Source organism: Aplysia californica, unplaced genomic scaffold (genome assembly GCF_000002075.1).
Source record: "Aplysia californica isolate F4 #8 unplaced genomic scaffold, AplCal3.0 scaffold00197, whole genome shotgun sequence".
NCBI lineage: Eukaryota > Metazoa > Mollusca > Gastropoda > Aplysiida > Aplysiidae > Aplysia > Aplysia californica.
The window spans coordinates 1028442-1052483 of NW_004797467.1; the positions used below are offsets into that span (position 1 = coordinate 1028442).

Genomic DNA, 24042 nt, shown 5'->3' on the forward strand with positions numbered 1-24042 from the left:
CTGATATAAGAACCAACTTGCTTAACCCTATCCGTACGCCCTGGGGTCATTTTGTACCCCCGGGGTTGAATTCTTCAAATTTTAAAATACTTCTAGTACGAAGATCTTTTTGAAACTTTCAGTATTTCTCAAAAAATCATTTTTAAAGACTGCCATGCAAAGCGTACGGATCGGATTAACGAGTAAATTTCCTCTTTAAAAGTGGTGGCACAGAGTTCCCCATGTAATAAGGATATGATAGTAAATATGACATATGAATAGGGGTTAAATAACTAATACCCTCACATGGAAAAAATAAAGACAGATGATCTGATCACTGGTTCTGTAACAAGCTTTTGGTAAGCGTAACAGCAATTACCTCCTTAGATTTGTTTAAGTAAGTGTTTTATGGCACTTGCAACACATTAGGTAATATTATAAGTAAGTGCTGAAGATGAGAGGAGTTACAAGAGAATAACAAACACAAAAAAGAAGGAGGAGAGATAAGGACTACAATATTTGATAGGAAAGAAGGAGCAAACTACACCAGAGCTCCTGCTAACCACCTATGTAATTATCTCCTTCAAAGGCTATAGTATACTGTTTATCAATACAATGACATTCACACACTGTGTAAAAATTTAGGAAAATAATAACACAGGGATGAAATAGAACATCTAAGCACCTACCAACCACTGTGTACAAGTGGTAAAAACAGGCAAAGGATACATTACAACTGAATAAAGAAAGACACTCACCTTCCTGATTCGTAGTAAAAGTGAATATCTCGCTCAGAATCTGCAACAGACAAAAGCAAAATATGAGTTCTACTGACTGAGTTCTTTTTTTTTTTCTAGTTAGAATTCTACAGCACTCGTAACACAAACAGGTCTTATAAGTGCTGAAGATTAGAGGTGTCATTAGAGAACAACATGCAAATAAAAGGAGGAGGAGGAGTAGATAGTTGTCCGATAGGAAAGAAGGAGTGAACCGCACAGAGCACCTGCCAACCACCCATGAGTACTAGTGAATATCTACATTCTAAAGTAAAAGGTTTACATCTAAAAAAAACAACAAAAACACCTCCAATGCTCCAACAATGAAAAAACGAAAGTGCAAAGTTATCTTATCTAGGTTTCAATTACAATTTTTCAACATACAAAAAAAACAACTTAAGTTGTTGTTATCGATCCAGAAACAACTTAAGTGAGATGCATCTCTGTGAAAACTTTATTTCAACACATTCAAAATGGTAGAACAATTTTTACAAACATATATAGATATATTTTGGAAAGCCATTTATTGCTTTTCTCTGAACAAATTAAGCTGAAAAAAGGAAAGTTAACTTCTTCCTAAGAAGGATTAATAATATATTCTCATCACATCTATCTTTTTTACGATTCCTTCACATTTCTTGACCTTCAAGAAATTCACATTTCCATACAGACAATGAACAAATTCCACATAAAATGTAGTCATCTAATCTGTTGGGGCAATAATAGTTGTAAAGAATATAGAACATGCTGAAGAGTGTGGATATTTGCTATATAAATGCAATTAATATTATTACAAACCAGTGAAGACAAGTGAAAGTGCACGAGTCTCACACTTAGTTTAGTAAGCGTCTTATGGCACTTGCAACACAATAAGGTAATATTAACGTCGAAGATAAGAGATGTTACAAGAGAGTAACAAACACAAAAAAGAAGGATGAGAGATATTTAGGACGATAGATGTTTGACAGAATAGAAGGAACAAACCACACTAGAGAACCCGCCCACCACCCGCAAGAGTCTCACACCACGGGGTGGCCAGATTACACACTGTCAGGGCAAGAAGGATTCAGTCTGGGCTTTGAAAAATTGCCAAAGTGCCAGTCCAAATAGTGAGTGAAAATACTTGGTTTCAGCCACTGCTCTGACAGTGTTTGAAATTGCACCACCATTTAGTTTTGTAAAAGTTTTTCGGTTAACACTTTCCACCCATGCAGGGCGCAGAGCGCACAACACTTGTCCCCACGGACCAGGATACAGATACGGTAGGCCTACATCAGTACTACACCTGTACAACGGCAAAAATACCCCAACCATTACGAAATTTTCAGCATACTGAGAAAATTGAAAGCGATGATAGCATGTTTACCAAAAAGGAATTAAAAATCGGATCTGAAAACATTAGATCCAGCTTATTCATCACCTGAACTCTCATCTTGGAGTAAGAGTAAAGCAGAATTCATGGTATGTCTACTCAACATTAAAATAAAAAGATTACTTCAATCTTTGTATACAAACTCATTTCCGACCTCAAAGGCCACACAAAACCATTCAGAAAGAACATTTTAGTTAAACAAGTGCGCATGTCAAAAACCAGATCATTGCTGCAATGTTTTTGTTGCTGTATCACACTGTTGCCGATCGGCGTCCTGTGGGGGCATAGAGTTAAGGGAGAGTTTTACGGCACTTGTAACATAATATAGTTATATAAGTGCCAAAGATTAGAGGTGTTACAAGAGAGTTACGAACACAAAAAAAGAAGGAGGCGAAATCAGGATAATAGATGTTTGATAGGAAAGAATTAAGGAGCAAACCACACCAGAGCACCTGCCACTCACACCTGGTAAAAGTTTTACAGCGCTCACAACTGCATAATAAGGACATATGAGCGCCCATAAACAACTGTAAAAAGATGCACTAGATACCTTCAGAAGGTAAGCCTTCTTCCTCGTACTGCTTAAGAAGGCTGATATTACTCACGATCTTGGTCAGATGGGTGCCCAGGCTGTAAAAAAAAAAAGATTTGGATGCAATAGGTCTTTTTTCCTATTGCACTTTATCTCCATATAAAACATTGCAACGTCTTAACATTGACATACATCTGCCACAGAACAGCAAAATGATGGAATTAAAAAAACAACAAATCAATTTTCAAGAAAAGTTACCCTTTGATTTTGAGGTTTCTGAAGTGCATCTGAAGCATAAGTTTTGCATGGCTTGCGTGTATCATCTTTGAGAAAGACTTGAGTACCAGCCTGGTCTTACACAGACGTAACATTTAAGAGGCAGGAGATTTGAATTTAACATCCATCTTCTATGATGAACAAAGTCAAGTGGAAGGAGCACCTTGTTTGTTTTAGTAGCACAATAGACATCCAATATGAAAGAAGGAGTAAGCTTCACAAGAGCAGCCACCAACCACTCACTAAACCAGGGATGAAACTTATTTTGTTGCCAAAACAGCTCCCTATACTCCCTACTCCTCGACTAGGAATTTCCCAAAGTAACAGTGAAAATACGCAGTCAAACACGTAAAAAGCATTCCTGGATGGAACACATACACAACTGACCCGCTGCTTTAAAAAATAAAATGTAGGTGCTTTAATGTCCCCATCAACACAATCTAGATCAATCAGAAGGCAGGTTTCCGACCATGTCTGTCAGGGCCAACCTGGGGCTGAGAGTGATACAACACCTCAGCAGAAAGACTCCAGATACTTGATAACAATTCTCCTCATTTGAGAATTGAACTTGGGCAGTCTCCTGCATGCCACAGTGAAGGGCCTAACCGCTAAACCACAGACGCGGGCACCGCTGACCAGACTAGCTGTGTGAATAAAAAGAGCCAGTCAAACCCACCCACACAACAAGCATTACTGGATGGAAACTATGAACGACTCAGCCCTAAGCTGACAAAATGCCTTTTTAAATTTTTGGCGCCAATTTTTTTATATTTGCTAAATCAATAGCCTGATCAGTTGCCATACTTGTGTGAAAAAAATCATCAAAGTTAAACTGTGACTAGTTTTTGAATGAATTAGAATTCAAATTTCGAAAGAACTCATTTTTAAAATGTGAACGCAGACAAAACAGCTTTTTATCTCCAAACTGTTATGAAAGTGGCTTTGGTTGCTTAGTGGTTAGGCTACCAGACCCATAATCATGAGATTGCGGGTTGGGGGTTCAAGCCTCAGCTCGGTCCAACGTTGTGTCCTTGGGAAAGTCACTTTACCCGAAATTCCCATTCGGCTTGGTAATTTCGGAGATGGATGTTAAACTCAGGAGGTCCCGCCTCTTAAATAACCTAATAGTGTCGATAGAGGCGTTAAACCTACACCATTTCACCATTTTTTCACTGTTATGAACAAGAAAAAGACGTTTTGTCAGCATTCGGCACCACTCACCTGACTGGCTGGGTGGACACCACCGGTTTCTCTGGGTCTCCCTGGGGCACCAGAGTTGACCGACACACCATGCTGGACAAATAGCTAGGCTGGCCTATGAGCTGGAAAATTTTAAAAAACAACAAAAGAGCTATAGTCTCATTCAATAAACACACCAAAAAAAATTGCAAACAAACGACAGGTTATGTTTGTTCTTTGCATTGGTCACACAGCAACTTCTCCTAGACAATATCAGTCAACAGTTTTTTCAGTCTTTGAACAAAAAGAGAACACAGCAGTGTTCACTTGTATAATACGTCCTGTTTAAAGGTGAGGAAGTTATAAAAACTAAAACAAATTAAAACGAAACCTCTAAAAAACAAAGAGAAAGAGATGTTTTACACAAGGTATACAAGAATGTGAAATAATGAAACTTTGTCAACAAAATCAAACACCTTAGAGAGAAAGGATACTTCTATATTTAAGGGGAAAATGGGTATATATGCCTTCTTTTTAATTACACAAACATTATTAGAAAGAAATGGAAATAGGTATAATTTTACAGCTTCTGGAGACCTGTTTTATATGAAAATTCAATAAGGTATAATTTTTACTCTAGTTCTAAGCACAAGAATAGTACAAGAGAAATTCTGCGCTATTTATGGACTAAATATAAGTGTAGATTAGAGATAATATGATTCAGTTTAGGCTAAAACAGCACCTGGACATGGATGGCTGGTGCCTCTATAAATAAATCATTGATGGTCCAGGTCACGATTCAGCTTTGAACATAATTAATCTTAGGTGCTTCAGTAACTGAGATCACAAAATCAACCTGTTTGAAAAAGGCATTTGGACAATCTCATCCTCTCCATCTTTACAACAGATAAAAGGATAACTTAGAGGATGACTAATGAGTGGCACAAGTTTATAGTATTTGTATCAAAAGTGTCAAACACTACATGCATATAAAGTAGAAAAGATCCATGAAACTGCTGAAAATGCAAATCATTACAGTCAGACTTCAAGCCTCAAGAGGTACTCAAATGTTATGCTATCGTTTTGTCCATTAAATGAAAAGAAAAAAATGCAAACCATTACTGTGGGTGTAAAAACTTCAAGACTACTAAAGGTTATTCAAATGTTAGGCTATTGTTTTGTTGATTCAATAAACTGAAACTGCAAATCACTACTATTAGTGTGAAGAATTAAAGCCTATTAAGAGGTATTCAAATGTTGTGCTATCGTTTTGTCCATTAAATGAACAGAAAATGTATATCACCACTGTTAGTGCAAAAACTTCAAGACAACTAAGAGGTATTCAAATGTTATACTATCGTTTTGTTGATTCAATTAACTGAAAATGCAAAACATTACTGCCAGTGTAAAAAGACTCCTATCATTCAATTCAACGAAAAAGGACAACCACATTTGTAACCTGAGTGCAGGGATAATAGCCTATACTTGACCACATATCTTGAGAAACATACTTATGAGAACTGATTTACAATTTCTTCCTCAGGATAATCAATAACGTTGATCTTAATCTCATCTCATGCATTGTATATGTAACTAATAAGGACTTCATGTTACAGTTGGAATCAGTTTGTATTCTTAATTTGACAGCAGATAAATGTAGTTAGGGATTAGAATACAAATTATGCACCAAACGAACAGAATTTTTTAAAAACAAAAAATGTTTTAAAATGTGAACCTCAACCCACAAATGAATGGTAAAACGGAAATTCCAAATAAGGAAGAGCATGTCACCATAAAAAAATCCCATATTAAAAACAGAAACACATTCCTCATCCAATAAAAAAATAAAAAGGATTTGGATCAGAAATAATAGAAAATAAAAAAAACCCAGTTCACTGGCATAAACAACCCCTCCCCCCAAAAAAAATCAAATCTGATATATTAACTTTTTATAAAAAGTGCTCCCCATTTTAAAAAAAATGAGAATTGAGACTTTCCACTCAGCCACGGGAAAAAAGAAAAGTAGTTTCATCAATTTATTTTTACAAGTACAACCGATGTACATCTTCAATTAATACAGTAAGCCCCCCCCCTTATTAAACACAAGTAAATGAAAGAAAATAAAATGAGACACCCTTGACCAAAATGAAAGATCAATATAAAAAAAAAATTTTTAAAGCTCTGATAAGATCTTATGAAAATACCAGAAAAGCCATTCTGGAAAACCACATTTCATATATTTCCAACAAGGAATTCATTAAGACAAATTCACAAGAAAAAGAGACAGCAGGAAAAAGAAACTGCAAAAATAAAAATTGGCTTTTAAAAATGAAAAGACCTGTATCAATTATATGACAAGACTGTCTGAAAAGTGTTTATGAAATTCTGCAAAGTTTTGGAACATTTCAGACATCAACTTCTTTTTTTTTCTTTTTTTTTTTTTTCCATCAAACTCATGAGAAACATACAAAGGCTGGGCTGTGAACGTTAAAGACATCTCTCTCTTTCTTTATCCTTCCCCCAGGCAAAATATTTCCATAGACAGTGAAAGATCTTCTCAGTATTTTAGTGCCTATTAACAAAATGGCAGCTTGCACTATGTTTCCCAGGAAGTTGAGATTGTTTCAAAATGCTTCTGCAGGGGTAATAATATAGACTGTAAAGTGCATAAGAGCTTGCTGTTGAGCTGATATCTGGGACCAAGTTGGGATTCCTGATAGCTCTGACGGGAGTAGAATAAAGGGCTGAGGTATGTGTGCGTGGGGCAGTGGTGGACAGTCACAGCACTGTGAGTGTTTAGTTTAGTTTTTGTTTAAGTAAGTGTTTTACGGCACTTGCAACACAAAAAGGTCATCTAAAGCACTGTCAGTGTGAGCACCGGATTGGAATGAAAGGCATGCTAAATTCTGAAAAGTATTTTTGTAAAAATAAAAAGAAAGGCAACAGACAAGATAAACGTAAAAATAACAGAGGCTTGTCTGGGACGACAGTGTCTGTGAGTGTTTGTGGAAGGTATTCACAATCACAGACTACTGGAGAGAGGACAGCAGCCTGCAAAATAGCCCCTTGAACCAAAACAAAATGGAAAAGAGAGGAAAAGATTCAATAAAACCAAATTTTCTTTTTCTTAAAAGGGGTGAAAACATTTTTAAAAATGTGTTTTAAAAAAAAAAAGAAAAGAAAAAAAGAAAAAAGAAAAAGAAGCAAGTTTGTAAGGGTCCTCAACCAATTTCAAGCTAGACTTCTCCCTGCAAATCTTGGATTAAACCTACATTTTTCGCGGCCGCTATCTCCTCGCTTTTTTCTCGGTCTAGGGACTTAGAAAAAAACCCACAAAGCATGTAACGAAATCACATAAATTAACAGACACAACTTTTTTTTTCAATATATTCAAGAAAAAAGAATAAGAGGGGTGGAAGTAGGAAATAAAGGACAGAGAATGACTAGAAACACACATGTGTGTGCCTTTATCAGAGAATAACTCAATATGAGTTGTAGCACCTGGTATATTAGCAAAAAAGCAATATCAAAGATTTCCAAGAGTTAAAACAAAACTTTAAATTGTATCAAAGTACGTTCTATTAAAGTATGTTAAAAATGTTATCAGAGCAGTTATTTGATTACAAATTAATTGTGCATTATATGGATATATATGAAGGGTTAGCAACATTGTGACTGATGCAAATGCTCGAGTATAAGAGCTTAAAAAATCTCATCATCTTCGCTTCATTTTCATTCCTTTTCTCTCCCCCCCCCCCCCCCCCCCCCCGAATTATTCAATCTTGGCTGCTTAAATATTTTCTCCACTGCAGTGCTACTGGATTAGAATCACTACAATAATTTACGTTAAACATCCAAGTTCTCATAGCACATCAAGGCCCATTGTTCCATCACCTGAAACTCACAGCTCCAGTTAAAGTTAAATATATTTTGTGCATACTACCATTTCAATGATCTATGATAAAACAGTTTTTTAGTCTTAGCAAGAATTTAAGGCACTTGCAACTCAATGAGTTCATATAAGTAGTGATGTTTGAACAGCTGCAAAAGCCACAGAACGGCACTACGATTGTTAAAACAGAGCAATTAATTTGACGTATCATTATGTCCACACAGTATTTAAATATATTATATTTCCCAGCACACAAATTCTGCTGTTAGTTTCTGCAATTAGGAAAAAGAGGAAATGAAAACTGAAACCCATTAAGTCAACACAGTAGCTCTCAGTTCATATAATCTCAGAGAGTGTGTTAAAATGAGCATATTGTCGCCCTTGTGATGAGAACAGCTGACCCCAGTGAAGAAAAGTTTACAGCAAAAGCAAAAAATGTATTTGGTAACATCATTCAGTAACATAGCAGCTGGTGGGTTATCCAGCTTTATTTCTTTTCCAGGAGTATTTAGACCTGGCTTTTACTGAGCAGATGAAACCGATAATTTATTATTGATTTGTCAAATAATAATTTTAATAACATAAAAAAACAATTGAGGGTCAGCTGGTTTTACCACACGGGTGACGAATTATATGCATTTGTATGAGTCATTCACCCAGAAAAATTCAGTACCATAACAATAACAATACAAAGATTACTACCAAAACTGAGATCTTAAAACCATGAATTATACAGACCACATCTTATTATTATAAATTAATATTAATATTATTTATTGTCAAAAGGCTCACACAAAGAGAGCTCTAACATTACTGGACCAAACCAGGTTATCAAGTTTGAGTGGTTGAACGTTAAATTTAGTAACTTGAAAGAACCCGTATGCGAGTCCAAAGAGTATTCATAAGTATACCTTTTTCCCAATTTTCAATATACGCTTTTGGAATAGAAAAATATAAAAAGTGAACCCCTCATGACATCTTTATTTAAAAACAAAAAACAAAAGAAAGAACCCATGTAAAGTGACCATAATGCTTTAAAAATAAGGTCAGATAAGTGCCAAAGATTAGAGGAGTTACAAAAGAGTTACAAACATAAAAAAGAAGGAGGAAAGATCAGGACGATAGATTTTGGAAAAGAAAAAAGGAGCAAACCACACCAGAGCACTTGCCAACCACCCACACAATTCTTTAAAAGAGCTTTAACTAGGACAACAACGGATGATAAAACTATTAGCTATTAGTCCAAAAGACTGAACAGCTGCATGACCTCTGCGTTGATTTTCAAACCAGTGCAACTACCATCAGAGGTAGGACTCAGGTGACAACACTGTCCCGATTCCAACCAAAGAACCTCACCATTTTGAGGAAGCCAAGGCAAACTGCCGCAAAAAATAAAAGCTCCCCCATGACTTTCACAGGACAGCAACTAAACAGTATTCTGGTAGGCCCCTATAGCACAGAGAGCAACGCTTTTATCTCTCTGGTGATGACGCTGTGTTTATGACTGAGCAATTAACATACAACTTAACGATCCTACCATCTGAAATAGGGCAAGTTTTTCTTCTTATTTTATTTATCCCATTCAGTGAAAACCAAGGAATCGGCCTTCAAACAATCATAAAACCCAAAAGCAAATCTTGACACAAGACAAACTTATTGAACGTTAAAAAAAAAATTTACAGTCTAACTCTTTATCAAACTAACCAAACACAAACGGCCTCCTTTTTTAGAATAGATTGTTCTTAAAATTTACTTTTTTTTCAGTTGAGGGTCACAACGTGAGCACAATAAAAATATGATGATTTACAATCATAAAAAATCTTTCACTTCATGGTAAAGCAATGCAAGATTGCATCGTAACCATGGTATGTCAAACATGTTGCAGATAAAAATTGAGACAAGTTAGACATTAGAACTAAACTGCTCACAATAAATGATAAAGAGCTAAGGTCATAATCAAGCTTACAGGTTTTACAACAGCGACAAAAGACGACACGGCATGAGTGCCGAGGTTAGTGGTACAAACTGCCATGTCGGCAGGGGTAGGCTTCAGTGAGAGAGGTCAGTAGTATGGGACATAAAGCACTGGGACAATATACTGCTAACGCATCTGGACCACAGTTTAGTCTTTTGGCAAGGCATGGAGTTAATGTGTGTATTTGTCAGTGAGAATGAGACCTGCTGATTCAGTCAATGGTTTGCTGGCAGCTGTTCGGTGTGTTCCTGGACAAATGTTTCCTCCTTGCACACCAGCGATATGCAACTGAAGCCTAACTGTCATCACTGCAGCTCAAAGTGCATCTTTGAGATATGGGAGGGTAAAAGTCACATTGTTGGACCTTGGCTCATTAAATCTCACAACTGACTACATAAAGAAACATGAACCTAAAAATCATGGCATGAAAGGTGGACCTATATAATAGGTGAGAAGAAAAACCCCCGACTAAATCAACGTAATTATACCCCCCTCACCCCACCACTGTTTTCCTAACAACACAAAAAACAACATACAGTTTTAATCAGATTGCAAAAGAAACCCCCGATTCATCAGCGATACCTTGAAACATGTGATGTCAATATAATACAAATGTAACAAAAAGAAAAAGAAATTAATTAAATGAACGATAAGATGTAAACCTACCCCCCTAGACTTCATTCTTAGACTCATCCAAATAAGGTAGAAAATAAATTAGATAAACTACCCTCTGACTTTTTATGTAAGTTTCAAAATTTCTTCGATTCACATAGGCATATTCGTGGTTGTTTCTGTTGAGTCGTACTTGATGAAAAGTCTGCACAACAAAAGCAACATCTCACCAGAAAAGCACCCGTATATAAAGTAATACAGACAAAATGTAGAGGGCGGCACACACAGTACACAATAGGAGCTTATTGACTAAACTGAACAAAGGGTCTGTAAAGTTGTGAAACGCCCAGTGCTTAATTAATCAAGTCACAATGATGGTGTGAACAGCAGTTCTGTACCTTACTATAGCTATGGGAAACCAAGTTGATATCAAGTGCAGAAAGACAGTGATAGTCAGACTATCTAACATGTGTCATGACGAGGTGGAATTAGGCGCTGGTCAATTTTTGGGCAATTGGAGTTATTGGTAAGCCCTATAATCTTAAAACTTGTTCATTTGTTTTGCTTTCAGTGAAAAAATTACCAATCTTTCTTGAAAAAAGAAGTTGAGATATTTGCAAATAAAGGGGGTCACTTGTTTCACAGGCAAAATTGAAAATTTACATTTTTTGCGCGCCTTTAATCAACACTTTTCAATAAGATCCATACAGAAATGCATTTTTACATGGACATAAAAAGTGTTGAGCCAAAAACAAAAAACGATAAAAATTGGCAAACTGGTGGAAAATGCTGGTTTCTTCGATTTCATTATTTTGACGAATGCCTGATTTCACTACGATGCCTCACATATCAAAACTGAAAGAACTTTAGAAACAAAGAGTTTACTTGCTCGTAACGATGAGTAAACATTCACTCCTGGCATTAATTGTTAACCACCCAGTACTATTGAAATACATTAAAACATGGACCAACCTGGGTATAGCAAAATGTGTAATGGCAGCTCGCAACCGTAATGGATGGAGGGTCATTACATACACGTCAACCTCTTGAGTCTGAGACGACACCTCCAGGTAAGTACTATTAAAATGATTGCTCACAGAGGTAACCATGATATTCCTCCCCCATGTCCATCTGCACTAAGCATGTCACTTTATAAGAACATTTTTCAATTTATTTCAGTAAAGGCGTTCCCATTCAAGCAGAAATGAAAGAAAACCAATATATCGCTACCTCTTGTTAGATTTTGTACTTGGCCAGTGCCAACTTCAGATAAATTTTGCTGTGAAAGAAGGGAGTCCCTTTTGGGTCATACTGACAAATTGTATTAAGTGCTATTTGTCACAATGAGCTAATGAGCTAACTCCCCACCCCTTCCCAAAAAAAATGAAAAGTTTACATACTTCTGGAAAAAGAGCAACCCGTAACTCTGAAACAAATTCACAGCAATAAAAAAATGAACAGTGTAAATAACAAGACTAGGGAGAACAACAGAGAAACCTACCACTGCATCGGCAGACACGTTGTTGACGCAGGTGGGTAGAGGTGTGTTGCCATGGTTACACAAGGAAATGTTGAAACTATGGTAGTACTGGGTCCCGCTGGCAGTGAAGAGTCGGGCTCCTGACACATAATGAAGCCTGCAGAGAAGAGTTTTTGGAATGTGAATTTTAGTAAGAGTTTTACGGCAGTTGCAACAAAATAAGGTCATATAAGTGCCGAAAAATAGAAGTGTTACAAGAGAGTAACATACATAAAAAAGAAGGAGAGATGAGGAAAATAGGTGTTTGATAGTAAAGAAGGAGCAAACTACACCAGAGCACCCCCCAACCATCCACAAAATGTGAACGATCCTGAGAGATCAGTAAAGTATTTTAGAGCTCTATTTTTCCGCCCTGACAGCATCTATGGTGCAATGACTTTTCTTTTTTGGGAATGGGGGTTTGTTCTTTTATTACCCAGGGCACATATCAACAGACACACTGCAGTACAAATCCATAAAGTGTTTTATCCTTGAGACCTTCGTCTTCAAAGTATCAAACACTTTTTGGCTTGTATTATGGCATGTCTGTTGATATGTGCCTTGCTTTTTAAAAAAAGACGGCATATTTCATAGGAGATGAAAAAAAATAACATGTAAAACACATTTTCTTTTTTTTTGTCCCTTTTTGATTTTAGAAGACCCACTCAGTTTTTGACCGACACTATTGCCATATTTACCCGTCGAGCTCGGTGAAGTCATACTCTCGTCCCATGTCATCAGTGAAGCGGCAGTCAGACTTGCAGGACCTGCCTCCCACCGGGTGCAGCCCCGGCCCGCACTTCTTGCACGAGTCTTGCCCCCACGAGTTGCTACTGGGCAGCACGGTGCCTGCTGGGCACGCCTGACACCTCTGGCTCTGTGGGTCCACGTAGTGACCATCCGAACACGGAATGCAGCTGTGGGGGGGTGTGTGACAAAAGGGGAGAGATCAGTAGCCGTAGTGATTGTCTTTTTGTGTATGTGCTGTAAAGTTTTCAGGTTATGAGTGGATTTACGTATTTGAAATAATTGTGGTGCATTGAATGGCCAGTATGCATGAAACGTTGATTCAAATTTTATTCTATTGTGAAATGCCTAGAGCCACTAGGGAGTGGGCACTATAGAAGTGATCTTTATATTCTTCTTCTTCTTCTTCTTCTTCTTCTTCTCCTCCTCCTCCTCCTCCTCCTCCTCCTCCTCCTCCTCCTCCTCCTCCTCCTCCTCCTCCTCCTTCCTCTTCCTCTTCCTCTTCCTCTTCTTCCTCTTCCTCTTCCTCTTCTTCTTCTTCTTCTTCTTCTTCTTCTTCTTCTTCTTCTTCTTCTTCTTCTTCTTCTTCTTCTTCTAATTATAGGATAAGTTCTTAGGGGAAAAAACCCAACAAAACTGTTGTAATATAATGACACGGAACAAAACTTTCCTTGTCTTGTTTTATCTGGTATGATTCAGCAAATCTGAGAGACTTAACTCCTTCTGGCCAAAACGACACAGAGCACGTCATTTTCCTCTCCTCTAATTTAATATACATTTTCATCCAGTCCTCCAAATAATATAGTGTAAAGCACATAGAGCTTGCTTTCGAGTCGGGTTATGCGCTTTATTATTATTATTATTATTACTATTATTATTATTAGTTTACAAATACTGTTAAAAAAAAAAAATGACAAGATAACACATCCTCTCTTTGAAAGACTTTGCGACTTGAAGGCGTATTTTTTTAGTGGTAGCACACTGTATCACCGACAATTTTAGATCTTAAGTATTACAATTAATCAAGTAGCAACCATGCAACCTTGGAAGGAGCATTTCCTATTAGACACCGTAGATGTTAATATTTTCTCATAACAGTACACAGTACTTCAAAGACTCCACAGATCCACATTTTCTGAAAAACACCTTTTCACCTATTTTAACTAGACACCAGAACTAGCTCTATACGTCTACTGACAAATATGTTTCAGAAAAAAAAAGATGAAAATCAAATTTTACATTAAAAAAAAAAATTAAATATAACAAAACTGAGCTTGATCTGCATTTTCAAAGTATTTAGTTAGAGCTTTATGGCACTTGCAACGCAAGAAGGTGATATAAATTATGCTGAAAATTAGAGGTGTAACAAGAGAATATCAAACTCAAAAAAGAAGGAGGAGAGGTAAGGACAATAGATGTTTGACAGGAATCAAGGAGCTGCCCACACTAGAGAACCCGCCAATCCCACACAAGCATGGCATCAAATCACAGAAAAACAAAAGAACAGGACCTACCCATCAGCCGACTTTCCTTCAGGACAAGACTCGCACTGTGAGGCCCCTCCAGACAAGGTGTTGGTCACTTTCAGGTTGTAGATCTGAGCCAGGTTCTTCATGCGGCTGGTGTGGACCTCATCTCCCGGATCTGCCAGACCAAAGTCATCAGGCTGGAAAGCCCAGGTGAAAGTGACCGACTCATTGGTGAAGATTTCGTGGCTGGAAACAAATAAGTAAAAATAAAAATCAGCTTCAAGCACCATTCTAAAGCAAACTTATACACTGATGTGAACATTACAATCATCTTTGAAATGTAAAAGATAATGGTCACACAGAATGAAAATAATATCATTAATAATAGATTTGAGTAAAGAGCCTTTCCCAAGGACACGATGTCAAGCCTGCACAGGGATTCAAGCCCAAGACTTGTTGCAAAGTCCGACAGCCAACCACTAGGCTACAAACATCACAAAAGTTGATTACAGGTTATTCCAAGTCCATACCTAAACACAGTTTTCTCCATTGTCTCCTCCCATGTCTGCAACACAGTATTCCTCCCCAGGGCATCCTGAAATAAAGTAACATCAAAGTTTTCATACCAGACTTTTTATTACAGGCAACAGGCTAAAGTCAGACACGGTTAACTCATACACATCAGGGATAGTAGTAGTAAGTAAAGGTTTTACGGCAACGCACTCGCAACTGCATAAGGTCATATGAGCGCCAGAAGATTAGAGGTGTTACAAGAGAGTAACAAACATAAAAAAGAAGAAGGGGAGATTAGGACGATAGATGTTTGATAGGAAAGAAGAAGCAAACCACACCAGAGCACCCGCCAACAACCCACATCAGGGATAGACAAATGTGTCCCACACATCCATAATAAGGGTTAACTGATAAGGAAAAAATAAAAATAAATCAGTCAGGGAATGGCAAATTGTACGAGCTGTCCATGGTTTACAGTTTTCCTTGTTCGTGTCATCTGTGCCTGCTCGTATATATAAATCTGACTAAGAGTCAAATAATGAGCCTACACTATATCATTGTTCTGTAATGTAAGTCTGTGGTAGAATACAAAAAAGAGGAAGACCTCAATTCAACAGGATATAGAACAGACCTCAATCCTTCATTGTTCCAAGGCTGATTAGTGGGCATTGCGCCATCACAACAGGTGATAGTGTTGTGTGATGTTCTGGTCTACATAATTTTATGTCCTTTCATGAAGATGCTTTTAACTACTCAAGCCAGCGTGAGCAACAAAAAGCTAGCGACAGTGAGTGCAAGGCCATGACCAATGCTCTCTTAAAGTAAATAATTAATAAAATTTCATTTGTGTTGCAAGCAATCCACATATTTTTACTTTCTACACCTGAGACAAAAAAACCCTCTAGTTTTTGTTGTGTTATTCCTATCAGTAATCATGACAAGCAAGAAAATTGTAAACTTTGACCTCATCATTAAACTGCAATTGGTGATGTTGAAAGGTACACCTCTGATAAAGCTTTGAGAAGGTGTAAAAATCGAATATTCTCAAAATTTGGACTTAACAGCTTGCGACAGCCATGATTTGTATGGCGTAAACAGCAAGCTCTATGCGCTTTTACAATCTATATTATTACCCCGCCATTCTACAGGCACTAAAACACTAAAAGATACTGACAAGATCTTTTGCTGTATGTGGCCAGGTACCCATTCATACCTTCGTGAAGTGAAGAAAACCCGTGAAAAGTGCTTCATCCAAGGACACAACGTTGGGCCTCAGCCTCGAACCCCCCCCCAACCCGCAAGCTAACGATTACAAGTCTGAAAGCCTACCCACTAGACTACCGACTCTGTACTCACGGATAAGAAGATGAGCTGGCAGGGGGATTCACAGTGCAAGTCTAGCTCAAACGAGATAGTGGAGAGGGTTATGGGTTTGCCATCCACTGTGCCTGGTTCTCCCCTGAATCCAGCCACCTTGAGCACAAGCACCAGGAAGATGTTGTTGTCTCGTAGGCCGAAGCTGGTCCTGAGACGATCGCCTGCTGGGACCCAGCCTGCTGTGTTGGAGCACGATTCCACTGGGAGGAAGGGAAATGCAGAGACCGCCAAATCATTATATGTGAGGCATCATGGTATAATCAGGCACTCCGCAAAATAATGAAATAAGAAAAAAAAACCCAGCACTTTTTTGCCCATTTTATGTCCATTTGAAAAAACATTTCAATGTGGATTTTACTGAAAGGCATTGATTAAAGGCACAACGAACATAAATTTATAGTTTCCAAGGACTCTAAAGTTTTAGAAGTTACCAAACTTTGGCGGTCATTTTCTCCCTAATTTTACCTCTCAAATCAGGCTAGCCCCAACCTGCATCAATCACAAATATTTTCAACTTCTATTCAAGATTTATAGGTACTTTTTTCATTGAAAGCAAGACAACTGAACAAGCTTTATGATGATACTCCATATGCCCTAAAATTGACTAGCGCCGGATCCCACTGCATTTTGACACATTAGATCTATATTTATATATATCAATGACAAATTGAGCGAAAGTATACTGCTGTGTCTTTTCTTTATTTTAGACATCAGGTGTTGGTGAATGGAAATCAAACACATAAACACACATAATGATTGTTTGTACACATATGTCACTGCAAAATAACTGTACGAGTCTGGGAAACACATAAAGGCACAAAATTGAAGGCTGAGTGATTCAATCCATGTGTGCTAGAAAATTATGCTGACAGTGAAAGTAAGGAAATCTGCCACTGATATTAAAAAGAAAAGTAATTGACTATTCAACAATCATTACAGAGCCGTCAAAATACATTCACAAAATATGACCCGAGACTCAATGGTATTGCAATTTAAAAAAACATAAACTAATCTTTAATCTCTTGATTCATTGCAGAGCCCTTTAAAAAAAAAATCAAAACACGAACAAAGAAATCAGATGAACTTACTGCCAATAGAAATGCATCGGGTGGTCATGTTAGGTGGCATGCCTGTCCAGTGTTTGTAGTGTACCTCATACTTTGGTGACGTTGACACGGCGCAGTCCCGACACACTGACTGGGAATCTGTCAAGGGAGAAAAATATATTCATGACAAACCTATTGATGGTAAATGGATTTAACAATGGTGAGCAAAATCCCACAATGTCCCACCCAGCCAGGCCATCCAGCTTGCCAGAGACTGAAAGCTCTTTCTCACCTTGATGCCCTAGACAGTACAAAAGAAAGGAAAAAGTCAATAAGTAAGAGCAAAATCAGAGCCATGAATTATTGTGAAGTCAAGTGAGCCGTTATAAGGAGATACCGAAATGTAAAATATAGAATGGAATGACTTCAAAACACAGACAGTAATTAGAAAACTGTGCCAGTGCTCATATAGCAGTGATTACTCTCTTGTTTTAGTGAGAGTTTTACGGCACTTGCAACACAACAAAGTCATGTAAGTGCCGAAGGTTAGAGGTGTTACAAGATATTAACAAACACAAAAAAAGGAAGGAAATAATTACGATGGATATTTGACTACCTTAATAGGATCCGCAAGGATACCCCACCCGACTGACCGTTGTGCGACTGCCTGGATGAAACAGTACCACACCACCTCTTTAACTGCCCAGCACTTTGTGACCTGCGTAGCACCTACCTACCTGCCTCCCCAGACATCGGAAATACTCTATACAGCAACAAAGCACAGCTGATTAAAACCTGCAAATTCTTTGCCATATCAACAGACCGAAGGGCTAGAACCCAAATGGCCGCTGGATTGAAAAAGTAAAGTAAAGTAAAGTATTGATATTTGACAGGACAGAAGGTGCAAACTACACCAGAGCACATGCCAACTGCCTGCTGTGTCTTGTTGAGTCACATAATCCATGCCTCCGCTTTGTACTATGGTATTGCATGTAGTCTACAATGCAGGTGGTTGGTGGGTGCCACTGGTAGGTCCTACTTCTTTACTGCGAAGGACTGCTGTGAATAGCTTTACTGTCTACAGTATGACAACACAGGACATTAGCGGTTATGTCTGGCATGAGGGGGACGTTGGACTGACTTGTGATGAATTTTCATCTTGCATCGTATAACTATTTTGTTTGTTTGAGTAAAAAGAAGCACACTCACACAATAATGGCCGTTGAGTGTTCGGAAAAAGTCAGAAAAACAGACAGACAGAAACAACAGAGTAAAGAAGTAGGACCTACTAGTGGCACCCACCAACCACCCGCATTATAGACTACGTACAATCCCTTGTAAAGAGATATCAGTCAGGGAATGGCAAGTTGTATGAGCTATTTGTGATTTTGAGTGTTTCATTTACATATCATCTGTGCCCAACGGTGTTTATGTGTAGGTACTGTTTAAAACTCCTTCATTAAATTCATTGTTCTTTTCAGGTAAGCAGCTTTTTACAGATAATGTAATTTATACACCGCTGACCTGCAAATTGATTCTCATTGCAATAGCCACAGTGTGACATGTTGAGCTGGTGCATGCCAGGGTTGCAAGGGGGACAATCATCCAAAACGCCATTCACAGGCAGTACCACTGACTGTCCTGCTTTCTCATTGCAGATCTTGGGCTGGATCCAACGATGGGTCATTTGGGTCTGTGTGGAAGAGGAGAGAAGAAATATATTTATCTATACATATTATATTTCTGCAAGTTCGTCACTTTGGCTGCCTAAAACTTCCCAACCACTTAACTTTTGAATTTGAAAAAAATAAAGGTGGTTCAGAATCATTTAAAGAGTGCACAGTTTTATTGAGGAGTCTGAAGTTACTGTAGTTTGATTTTCAGTTTTTCATTAGTTTCGTTTAGATGAAAGTCCGTCTTTTAGACGCCATTGTGAACAAGTGAGGCTTCCGTTCACAAGGAGTGCGTGCAGTGATTCCACATCTTTGATATTCTGGAGTGTACAACCACAAAAACGGAATAGAGAATCAATCTATTAATCTCTATAATATCTAGACCTTCTATTTTTTTGCATATCTCAAGATTTATTGCTCCATTCCAGTAGAGTGTAAATATAGTAAGCTGATGACTTTCAGTTGACGTTAATGCACCGATCATTTCTTTCATCAAAATGGGGCCCAGCTAGTATCTATATATATAGGGTTCAAACTGCCACCCAAAAATATGTGATCATTAACACAAGTTTAGTTTTAACATTCGACAAGCTTGAAATGCTAGTAGAACAACTTTCAAAGAGTATCTACAGTGGATACTGTCTAAGATGGCCATCCATAGTTGAAGAGAAAAGTGGCTGCCATAGACAGGTGGCTGTCTTACACAGAGTCACTATAATGTAAAAAAATCTGCAAGGTAAAAAAAAAATGGGAAGTGGCTGCTTGAGCAGGTGATTGTCTTATACAAATGGTCATAGTTGGAGCAGGTTTGACAGTATGCATCTCTTGATTTTTAGTATTTTCATGTGGTGGTATGTAAAAATTTGAAAATTCTTGACTCCAATCACCTTCAAGGCACCTAAAAACTCTCATATGATAATGAAAATGTTATCGGGGGGGGGGGGAGGGCTGTTTCAGCACACTATGGGATACTTGCCAGAAGGTAAAAGAAGGTATATATAATGTGCACAACAGGAGTGCAACTATCTATCCGTAACATAATTTGTTCTTTGACAGCCTACAAAATTTGTGACACAAGAACCTGTACCTAACAAAGCAACACTTGACTTGCAGTTTCTAAGCCAGCCAGCACAATAATGGCCTTTTCTTTTTTGTCAGGAACAAGGAAGTTAAGAAACACTGTAAACATGTCAGAAGAAACACTGTAAACATGTCAGAAGAAACACTGTAAACATGTCAGAAGAAACACTGTAAACATGTCAGATGATACCAAAATGCTGTCGTCATTACGAATGTAATATTGTTTCCACATTATCTTTTATAAAGTTTGTGTTGCATTTGTCTGAAAGCTCCAGCTACTGTGAAGGGCATGAGGCCTCAACATCTTATGACTTGTGATTGCAGAGCATGAGGCTAAGAGTGCAGAACATGAAAACAGCAAACAGCAAACAAAGAGCAGCAGAGTGTCTCTGTCTTTGAAATCTTCACCTGCCCATCCTTATTGCAAGCAGTCTGAAAGCTGTAGTAGTCAAACTCTGTGCAAGGTGGCTTCTCTGTACATGTTGCTGAGCCAGGCTCTGAAGAAAAAAAACATATCTTTGATTTGATCTGTGAATAAGTAAGTTGACAATTTAAAAAAAGTTTTGAGCTTTTTAAAGCATATATACCATGCATTACTGTTCAGCTACCTTCGGACAATGTAACTTTTAAAAAAAGGGATACAATATACTCAGTAAGTAGCGCTCATTGCTTAGAAACCTCACTTTAAAAATTAAACATTACAGTCCCAGTCGCGCATAGTTCCCAAACAAGTTCTCATTCCTCGGGCCCACTCGCGTTCATTTCCCAGACAGGACACCAGCCTCCTCAAACCCAGTCAGGTATTTTTTAAAAAAACGGAAATCTATCCAATTGTCCATGAAAAATTATTCTCTGTGTTATCTTCTAAAATTTCTAATAAACGCAGTATAGAAATCAGTTTAAGGTTTGTAAAAAATTACAGACACATGTAATATTAGCTTCAGAATTATCTTGGCCGGAGGGAAGTGAAATCCAAAAATAGCCCCCTGTTGTAAGGGTAAGACAATAATGTCGGTACTTACCGCCTATGTTACAATTTCATTACAGTAATTTCAACTCCTTATCTCCAGCAAGCTGCTATTATCGAAATAGGTACACTTGTTTTGATTCAATATCCAATTTAGAGACGTTTATGTCAATTTTAGATTTTGTACCAAAAAGGGCCCTGGCATAGTGGGTTTACCCCCCCCTCGGAGATAAAAGAGTCAAGCCCTTCACCGAAACGTGCCAGCCATTCCATGACCAAACATAGGAGTTTTCCTCAGAATCCTCCCTTTTGAGGGAAAAAATCGAAGTTTCGAGAACCCCAGAGGGCAAGCAAATACAAACAGATAAATGCGAATAAAAGTATGTATTTTAACATCAGAAAGAACAGCCAATTGCACTGATAAAGTAGAACCAAACAGACAGTGCATTGCACTGTGCTGTCACAACAGAAATACTGCCCTGAGCTGACAAAGCATCTTTTTTCATTCTTGGCACCAAATCGTTTTATTTGCTAAATCAATAGCTTGATCAGTTAGCTTACCAGTGTGTAAAAATCAAAGTGAAACTGTGAATCATCTTTGAATAAATTAAACATTCGGAGAAACACCTTTTTTCAGTGGTTACGCTGACAAAAAGCCCCTTTATCTTGAAACTGCTGCGAATTAGAAAAAAAGGCGTTTTGTCTGTGTATTGCAGAATAGTGTTTGTGGTGTATTGATCTACATAATATACCGATGAATGATGATGATGGTGTATACAGAGTTAACACTTCATCTTTTATAGAGACTGAACAAGGTTAAAAAACTTTACCTTCGATTTTCTCAAAACAGCATTTTACGGGATAGCCCCCTTGTGCTTAAAATCGACCAAATGCATGCCAGAAAATGACTGATAAAGTGAGTGCAATGTCCACTGACCGGAGTACTCCCCGTCCTTGCAGGGTAAGCACTGGCTGGCCCCGTGGTTGGAGAAGGTGTTGACTGGACAGATCTGGCAGAAAGAGGTGCCACCACTGCTGTACGTGCCATTGGCGCATTTAGTGCACTCTGACGTATAGGCCACACCTGTGTGTATGAGAAAGAAAAAATGGTAAAATGGTATTCAGTTATTTAAGAGGTGATACCACAGAGTTTAACGTCCATTTCCGAAAGAGCCCAGCCAAATGGACAATTCGTGTAAAGTATCTTTCCCAAGGACACAATTATTTTTTTTTCATAAGAGTTTTACGCACTTGCAACACAATAAGGTCTTATAAGTGCCGAAGATAAGAGGTGTTACAAGGGAGTAACAGCACCCAAAAAAGAAGGAGGGGAGATAAAGACAATAATAGTTTGATAGGAAAGAAGGAGCAAACCACACCAGAGCACCCACCAACCACCCACGGACACAATTTTGGTCTGTGCTGAACCTCAAACCTCTGAACCCACAATCTCAAGATTACAGGTGGTTAGGCTACTGATACCACTATGGGTACGAGGATGGAGAGAGAAAGATATCTCAGCAGAAACAAAAAGACCAAGCTACTTGATAAACATTGTCTCCCCACTTGTGTGGGAATAAAAACTCAAATCTCCTGTGTGCCACAGAAAAGCGCCTTGACTCATTCTCTGCACCCTGACAAGTAAGCCACACATGTTGGTAAAGAGATGTAGAGAGAGAAAAAGAAAAACAAAATGACTGCTGTATGTGAGTTTTGTTTTCTGGTGGGCCCTGAAAATGTGAATAGGAAAAGAAAACAAGACTTTAAAAAAAATTTTTTTTTTAGTAAAGGGTTTTATGGCGCTCGCAACTGCATAAGGTCATACGAGCGCCAAGGGGTGGGTGTCAACAGAGAAGTCCTTACAGGGAATCAGACTTACTCTGCTCATCTCTCTAGCTTAAACAGAACAAAGTCTGTTTCGACTATCAAGGCACCCCGCAAATAGCGGGTCACAAGAGTGTGACAAACATACAAAAGAAGTAGAGGAAAATGACAATAGTAAGGTTTAGGAAAGAAAAAGCAGCAGTTCCCTGTTGCAGATCAGGCACAGTTATGAGCGTGACATGATGAATCAGCCCATTTACAATTCTACTGTGCTTGAACGAGAAATGTCCCCCCTTTGGGAATGGCCTAAAGACACTAAGTCAGTCACACTGCACCGGGGGTTGAAACAAGATTTTTCCGCCATTGTGTGTACCATTGGTACCATACTGTAAGCACTCAAATGGGTACACAATATCTGTTTTACTTTTAGTAAGCATTTTATGGCACTTGCAACACAATGAGGTCATATAAGTGCTGAAGATTAGAGATGTTACAAGAGAGTAACACACATAAAACGGAGGAGCAGAGATAAGGATGATCAGATGTCTGATTGGAAGGAAGGAGCAAACCTCACCAGAGTACCCGCCAACCACTGGCACATCGTACCTGTGGTTTGGTGATGTAAACAGAGAGAAAAAGAGATGAAATGACCACTGTGCATGCCATTGGTACAATACTGTAGGTGCACAGATATGTACTCCAAATCTACAAAAATGTAAATCTCCCCATTTAAATCTCCCCTCTCCCCCAATCAACTTCCAACCCTGCCTGTCAGGGCCAACTTGGGCTGAGAGGGATGTAACATCACAGCAGAGAGACCAAGACACTCAAAAGAAAATGTTCTCCCTAGTGGGGAATCAATCTTGGATCCCCTGCGTGTGACTGCAAAGCAGGCAACCGTTACACCACAGATGTCGTTCGTAATACCTGTGGATCCAGACATGTGAAAGAAAACCAAAAAAAAAGGCCAAGATGTCTGCAATCTGATGTGCACCCCACTTCACCCATGGATATAGAAAGTGAAGAGAAAAAAAGAGAGACAAAATGACCTTTCTGTGAAGTCTGTCCCAGAAGTTGGTTTCCCTGTCCGTAAAATCAACAATTTTTATTTTACAGACTTGAAATTTTGTACTTACCTACAGCAACACATTTTCTTTTCAACACTGCAACTGTTGATTTCAAGGCACTTTTTCACTCAAAACAGTGTGTGGTTAAACAGAGTGACCATGTCTGC

The 24042-nt window shown here is 38.3% G+C and overlaps 1 protein-coding gene across 1 annotated transcript in view; it reads right to left on the bottom strand.

Annotated features, from left to right (window-relative positions):
• The window catches only part of LOC101856429 (endosome/lysosome-associated apoptosis and autophagy regulator family member 2), a 72935-nt gene that overhangs the window by 9117 nt on the left and 39776 nt on the right, over window positions 1-24042 (bottom strand). Inside the window, exons 8-19 of the mRNA XM_035969934.1 lie at window positions 21922-22068; window positions 20426-20514; window positions 18789-18957; window positions 17307-17423; window positions 16198-16418; window positions 14859-14923; window positions 14374-14574; window positions 12811-13029; window positions 12095-12230; window positions 4157-4257; window positions 2678-2757; window positions 738-777 (exon numbers count right to left, since the gene is read on the bottom strand). Of these exons, the coding sequence (XP_035825827.1) occupies window positions 738-777; window positions 2678-2757; window positions 4157-4257; window positions 12095-12230; window positions 12811-13029; window positions 14374-14574; window positions 14859-14923; window positions 16198-16418; window positions 17307-17423; window positions 18789-18957; window positions 20426-20514; window positions 21922-22068 (1585 nt within the window). The remainder of the gene's footprint in view (window positions 1-737; window positions 778-2677; window positions 2758-4156; window positions 4258-12094; window positions 12231-12810; window positions 13030-14373; window positions 14575-14858; window positions 14924-16197; window positions 16419-17306; window positions 17424-18788; window positions 18958-20425; window positions 20515-21921; window positions 22069-24042) is intronic.